Source organism: Macrobrachium nipponense, chromosome 44 (assembly GCF_015104395.2).
Source record: "Macrobrachium nipponense isolate FS-2020 chromosome 44, ASM1510439v2, whole genome shotgun sequence".
Lineage (NCBI taxonomy): Eukaryota > Metazoa > Arthropoda > Malacostraca > Decapoda > Palaemonidae > Macrobrachium > Macrobrachium nipponense.
This window is the reverse complement of record NC_087221.1, coordinates 8,037,035-8,044,534: the sequence shown is the minus strand read 5'-3', so window position 1 is coordinate 8,044,534 and position 7,500 is coordinate 8,037,035. Positions and strand designations below refer to the sequence as shown.

Sequence of the window (7,500 nt, the reverse complement as noted above, 5' to 3'; positions counted from 1 at the left end):
ATACATAGCGAATTTTGAAATCATTCCTTCTAATGTCTTGGTGTTGTTTTGTTAAAGTATATGCTTCTGCTCCTTTCTTTCCATGGCATTATGCACTTAGAATGGATGAGGGTAAATAATTGTTTTGAACTAAAAGCACAAACTGAAAGATGCATTACAACACCCCATTCTTGAATGTTAATGTGATGGTAACAAAATAACTATTCGAGTCCATTAATAATAATAAATATTAATGAAAAATTACTAATATTATCGCTATTGTTTCAGATAGCCACCACTTTTCGTACAGTATTGTATGCATATTTTGTTATATATATATATATATATATATATATATATATATATATATGTATATATATATATATATATATGGGTATATATATATATAGATATAATATATATATATATATATATATATATATATAGGTATATATATATATGTGTGTGTGTCTGTGTGTGTGAATGTAACTAAACTTGTATATTATATAATCTAAATACAAAATTGCAAGGAATGCACAGAGAACGAAAACGTCATAAAAAATTATAGCTCCAAAAAATAACGACCAAAAATATAGCTTCATAAAATCAACAGTAATTAAAGTTTTTTATACCAAGTATGTTAGAAGAAGACAAGCGTCATATATGTATATATGTGTGTATATAAATATTCATAAATACACGCACACACAAACATAAATATTTATATATATATATATATATATATATATATATAGTATATATATGTAGAAAAAAAAAGATATAGATAAATATGTACATTATATATATAGTACATATATATATATATATATATATATATATATATATATATATATATATATATATAATAATTATGATCGATAGATAGATAGATATAGATATAAATATGTACATTATATAAATATATATATATATACTATATATATATATATATATATATATATATATATATATATATATATAGTATATATATGTGTGGGTGTGTTGTACTGAAAGATTAATGGAAAGATTATATAAGCTATATAAGCTAGAGCTTCCCTTCCTCATATTGGAATCGAGACGGCATACCCACCCTTCTAGAATGAAAGCCTGCTAACTTGAACCGACCATCCCACTAGGAAGACCCAAACAATTTCCAGCATTTGATTTGGAGGATCTCAAGGGGACCATAGGAAGGTACAGTTGATCCTCAGCGGTTAAGAATCGCTAAGAATCACTGAAACCTTTCGTTCAGAAGCTGACCAAAAGAATCCCCCACCTCTCTTGGTATCAGCTTCGATCCCCGCTGTGTAATGCTAGATCCGTGTGATATACTGGAAAAGGTTGAGGACGAGGTTGTGGAGGATGTGGAGGCTGTGATGCGGCAGGAGGAGGAGGAGGTGGAGGATGGTAAAGAAGAACAGGAGGGAGAAAGAGAAAGAGCAGAAGAAGAGGGAATGAGGGGCGTTGTCATTCCCCCGCCACCAACCGAACATTTGAATGTTCCGAGGTCTCCCTCCAGAAACCACCTGAGAGGGAAACAAGAAGCTGCGACCGAGTCCTACTTTTACGCGAGAGCCGCCTTTACCCGAGGCTTTTCGTTCTCTTTCTTTCTTTCTGTCTGTCTGTGTGTGTGTCCCAGGGGCTCGGCGATAGGAGGAGAGGAGGTAGTAGTAGTAGTAGTAGTAGTAGTGGTAGTGGTAGTAGTAGTAGATGATCCCGGATGATGATCTTACCCTGAGACCATTCTGAAAGCGGAAAAGGGACCGTATTACCTGTGTGACGTCGACATGGTTTACAAAGACATTTGAAAATAATGGATTCTTAGTTCTGTCTTAATAGAAACTGGCATTGGATTGCAATTCTAGGCAATAAGACTTTATGGCAAGAGTTAATCTTATAATCAAGTTGTTCTTGACTGACAACGAAAAATCTAAGATAAAAATCTTAACTTAAAAAAAGCGGCTAGACAATTATGTAAGTAAAGATTTAAAGCTATAAATAACGTTCAATGGTTTTTAAATGAAGTTGCAAGAGAAGAAAGTCTGAGAAATTATAGAAAGTTAAGGACCGCAGCAATGAGGATTGTTCATTTTTTAGCTAATGATCTTTTTTAAGAAACAGACGCGCCGAATTTGATTGTCGAACAAAGTCCATAGTAGTATATATATCAGGCAAACCTTAGATAACCCAAGGGCAAGAAATTTTTGAATTCGTGTCTTCACTGAAAACTATACGGTGGAATATAAATTCGTGAATGTTTTTTATCAATGCTTAATACGTTGTCTCATATACATACATATATATGTATATATATATATATATATATATATATATATATATATATATGTATATATAATATATATATATATATATATATATATATATATATATATATATATATATATATCTATATATATATATATATATTCATCGTATTGGAGTGTGTACGTTCTCAGTTTAGAGAATACCACAGATAAAAATATGAGAGTAAAAAGGACCGTAATTATATCATTTCTGCGAGGCGAAATGCCCTTGATAAGGAGTTTTATGTGAGAAATTTTTACAATGACCTGAGATAAGATCAAATCTCCAGCCGTGATTTTCGACAGGTGTGTATCTTTAGCCGGATGGGGTCTTTATTCAACAGAAGGTTCAAAGTCTCTCTCTCTCTCTCTCTCTCTCTCTCTCTCTTTCTCTCTCGTAGCTTGGGTGGCAGCGCGTCCGGACGAAAAATGACTGGTGGGCGCGTTCCTTAAAATCCAGGGCCCTTTCTTGAGAGAGAGAGAGAGAGAGAGAGAGAGAGAGAGAGAGAGAGAGAGAGAGAGATTAGCGTGAATGATCATAGCTCTGTCAATAATGTATGCCTCTAAAACGGGAGGGCTTTGGCAAGGTAAGGTATAATTCTTCCTATCAGGATGAAACCATTCGTAAAATATCCATAAGATATTGTCAAGGAGAAATAAAAGTGAGAATCTTAGTAATCAAAGGGTTAAAACAATTATTCTCTCTCTCTCTCTCTCTCTCTCTCGACGGTAACAAGCAATTTCTCTGCATTAATTAGGTTTCGTTACATCGACTCAAGGTAATCCGATAAGTAGCCGCTATCTCAATTTCTCCGACAATTCTTTGTATGGAACGAAACGGGTCTTAGGATACGGCGTTACCGCAGCCCTCTGCGTTTATTGACGACAGGAGATCAGGGGAGCGACTTCCTCTCTCTCTCTCTCTCTCTCTCTCTCTCTCTCTCTCTCTCTCTCTCTCTCTCTCTCTCTCCATCGGGTATAAGAAAAGAGAGGTAGATTGAGAGGCAGAATTTTTTTATATCTGTGATATTAGGACGAATATTTGGAGTTTTCCTTTTTTTTTTTTTTTTTTTCCTTAAATGGCTAAGTTGCACCAGATGAGAAATGTACTATATATGCTAAGACTGACGGATCGAACCAAAATACTGATACTTGAATTTTAGTTTTTATAATTTTTATTTCTATCTTTAAGTTTATTTGCACAAGGGACAGTATGCTATTAGGAGGACATCCTTTCTTCCTGACGGAAGGAAAAATAAATTGGCAAGTGTTAGAAAGAATCGATGAAGAAAGAAGAACCTTCAGGGATGGATCATTATTATGATTATACAATTTTGGTGGGGGGGTGGTGGGGGGGGTTCGGATGCCTAATAATGGTGGGGGTTTCCAGTGTTGCGTCAGAAGGGAAATCTTTAGTTTTAATAGCGTCTCCGAGATGATGATAATAATAATAATAATAATAATAATAATAATAATAGTGTACCGAAGTAATATTAATTATGGCAAAAAATAAAACATGTAGTCTTGTGCTATAGCCACTGAACAGTCCTTATCCCTCTCTCTCCAGTTCTCGTCTTTTTTCTTCTTCTTCTTCTTTTTGCTAATCTTCAGGTTTTATAATTTTAGTCATGCTACGAGACACAAAGATCTAGTGAGATCCTTCTTTGCTGTGTTCTTATTCTAATCATCTTCCGTCCTTTTCCCCTTCCCACTTCATAACTTTTTCTTTCCTCTCTCATGACTATTTTTCTTTTTCCTGTCCTTCTGTCTATTTCTTTCCGTTATTGTCATGTTCCTCCTTCTCTGTTTATACTATTGTTGCTCCTGCTTTCTTCTTTCCCTTCATTCTAATGTATCTCCTTCTCCGCCACTTCCTCTACTTATCCCATTCCTCCTGGTTTTCTTTCCATCCTTCGTCTGTTCCTTATATCCTATTCCTGTCCCTCTTCCTCCTCTTTCTCCTTACTAATTCCTCCTCCTTTTTGCATTCTTATCCTCCTCTTTCTGTCCTTCTCGTTCTCTTATCCCCTCCCTCCATCGCCCTGCCTGCCATCTGTCACACGCCCCGAGAAACCTGATCATCCACTCCAGTATTTTACACACCTTTACAAAAACCCTTCCGCCACACTGTTCGTGGATTCTGCATCTCTCTCTCTCTCTCTCTCTCTCTCTCTCTCTCTCTCTCTCTCTCTAGCTCTCTCTCTCTCGGAAGTTGTAACGACGTACCGTTGCAGAGAAAAGATGATTGGAGAGTGCAAGGGACAATGGCTCACTTCTGCCCAACATTGTCCTCATGGTTTCAAGTAATTTAGGCGAGTTCTTCACAAAGATACTTGTAACATGACTGAAAGTTCAAGTCAGTATTCGTTAATATTTCGTTTGGTGCGACTGACCAATTTGCGGTGGAATATGGCCAACTCTCAGCACAATCCTTTATTTTATGTGATTGACTAATTTGCGATACTTGCAACATACGAAATACAATAACACTGTATATGTTTCGACTTCATCATTTGAAATAATCCACAGGCTGAATCTTTTTCAACATAATTTATGGGCTAATTGATTGCAGACGTCTATAATCAACAAAGATACTACCTTTAATAAAACCAGGCGTTTAAGTGATGAATTTATTGCAAAGTATCAGCTTAAGAAACGCGAATAGACTATTCAACGTTCACTAACAACTCTATAACTTCCACTGATTATTATGCCAGTAACCATGCCGCAATTATTTCTGTTAATTATATTAACACAAGTTGTTACCACTTGCTAAATTATTTCGTCCTCTCTCCATTTTTATTTTCTCTCACAGTGAACTGCGTAATAATAATAATAATAATGATAATAACAATAATAATAATAATAATAATAATAATTATTATTATTATTATCATTATTATTATTATTATTATTATCATCGTCATCATCATTATTATTATTATATTAGTAAGCACATTTCTTAGGTATTTTTATCCTAGCGATTGAATTTAATTTTCTGTGTTATCCATTGCTTAACCCTGCAACTCTGTTCATTCCATGTATAAAAACAATGTGGTTCATGGGCCATATAAAATATTACTAATAATATGGAATAATAGTAAATAATAATAATAACAATAATAACTAAATTATTCTTATTATTATTATTCATTCATTATTATTACTTATTTATTATATTATCATCGTCATCTCATTATTCTATTTATTTCTATTATTATCAGGCAACATTTAGGTATTTTTATCTAGCTTATTCATTTTCTGTGTTATCCATTGTACCTGCACTCTGTTCATTCATGTATATACTATGTAGTCATGGGCTCATATAAAATATTCTAATAATAATAATAATAATATATTATTATTATTATTATTATTATTATTATTATTATTATTATTATTATTATTATTATTATTATTATTATTATTATTATTAATTATTATTATTATTATTATTGATTATTATATGAATTAATTTGTCCAAGGGTGCGATCATAGCCAACCAATCCACCGACTGCAGTCTGTATATAGCTGGCCATTCATCACAGTAGAAATAGCCCATCCGGAAGACTACCCAAAGTATACGCCGGAAACGTCGTGTAATCAAAATCGGTAAAAAATGACTCATCTATTTTTTCCTCTCTTTTTTACTCTCTCTCTCCTTAATAATGAGTCCGCATACGGCAGATGAAGACAGAGCGCAGGCGCAAAGAGGGGCCGAGCGCATGAAGCATAAAATATACACTGTGAACGATATGAAACATCAACCTTGTTCGACTGTGCACGCCTTCTTCTGATTATTTTTGTTTATTTTCATTTTTTTTAAATATTATTTCCCTTCCCCTGTTTCATCTTTATTTTTTTTTTTTTTTTTTTTTTTTTTTTTTTTTTTTTTTTTTTTTTTTAGTTGTGCTATCAGGATTTCCTTTCTCATTTCTTTCCTTCTTAGAGGGTCTGTTTCGTTTCATTACCAAATTAGTTATTGAAATGTTTCAGTGACTAATTCAGTTTTTCTCTTCTTTTGTTTTATTTATTTGCAATATTTATGAATATATATATAATATTAATATATAATATGATATAGATTATATATAGGTTATAGGTTAATATATAAATTTTTAGTATATATAAAATATAGTATACCATGTTATTTATAGTAACCAAGATGAATCCTACTAGTAACAGCAACGTTTTTCCCAAGAATAATTCCCGTTTTTTGGGGGGTGGGGCCAGAGGGGGCAGGGTCACTTTACCCTCTTCCATTGTTCATTATCACTGCTTTGCTTAACATCACAAATCTTGGGACAAGAACTTTTTTTTCCCACGCCTGAGTAACAGGATGGTTGAGCAATTAGCGAGTCGTTATAATAAGGTAAATAAACAAGGCCAGGGGGATGAGGCACGTATCAAAGAGACCCGAAAGCTTTTTCCTCTCTCCTCTCTCTCTCTCTCTCTCTCTCTCTTCGACAAGATTCACACCATCTCCCTTCTACACCCTCCTCATCTATCGCTCTTTCTTTCTTTCTTTCTCTCCGTCACAATACTCCCAAACTTAACTTCGTGTGGCGAGACAATTTAGTTTATGACATATTTTTGTATCATGATTACTTTTTACTAATAACTGTAAGTATTAAGGACTGTAGTCTGTAAATATTTGTAAATTTACCCACACAACATGTATAATTATATATAATTTCAGAAAATTTGGTCATGAAACCGTCCTGACCAGTGAGAAAGCCAGCAAGCAACTGATTATGTAGTGAAACGGATTGCTTTACAAAAATTCTGTCATCACCAATTTTGACACTTGTTATAAGCAGTAAATCACGCACTTGGTAATTAAACGAATGAGTGTGGGCGAAACCACGGTAAAGGGATGTGGAGTCAGCAGCCTCATCCCAAAACCTTTTCAGAACAACGGGGCGGGAAGCACCTTCTGGAGTTTTTTACTCGATGTTGAAAAACGTGTCAATAAATATGTGTATTCATATATCTGTGTACGTATGCAATTATGCTTCTCTATGTGCATGCTATGTATGTAAAGATTTCGGCAATGACATTTTCTGTAATGATTCTCAATTTTCATTGACCAGCGAATGCTGAGTAAATGGAGTGCACAGCGATTGTTCACTGTAGCTGAACGACATCGTGCTATGTAAACATCCTGCTTGCCATATGCCGAGTGCCAGTTAGCTCATCTTGGCATATCTCGAGTGGA

At 34.0% G+C, this 7,500-nt stretch overlaps 1 protein-coding gene across 8 annotated transcripts in view; it reads right to left on the bottom strand.

Moving 5' to 3' along the window:
* Positions 1-7,500, bottom strand: part of LOC135204019 (dachshund homolog 2-like) — a 183,555-nt gene that overhangs the window by 89,086 nt on the left and 86,969 nt on the right. For 4 of the 8 annotated variants that reach the window (XM_064233954.1, XM_064233953.1, XM_064233947.1 and 1 more), the window contains exon 2: positions 1,713-1,724. The exons of the other annotated variants lie outside the window; for them this stretch is intronic. In XM_064233954.1, coding sequence (XP_064090024.1) covers positions 1,713-1,724 — 12 coding nt within the window. The remainder of the gene's footprint in view (positions 1-1,712; positions 1,725-7,500) is intronic. 8 annotated transcript variants of the gene reach the window in all.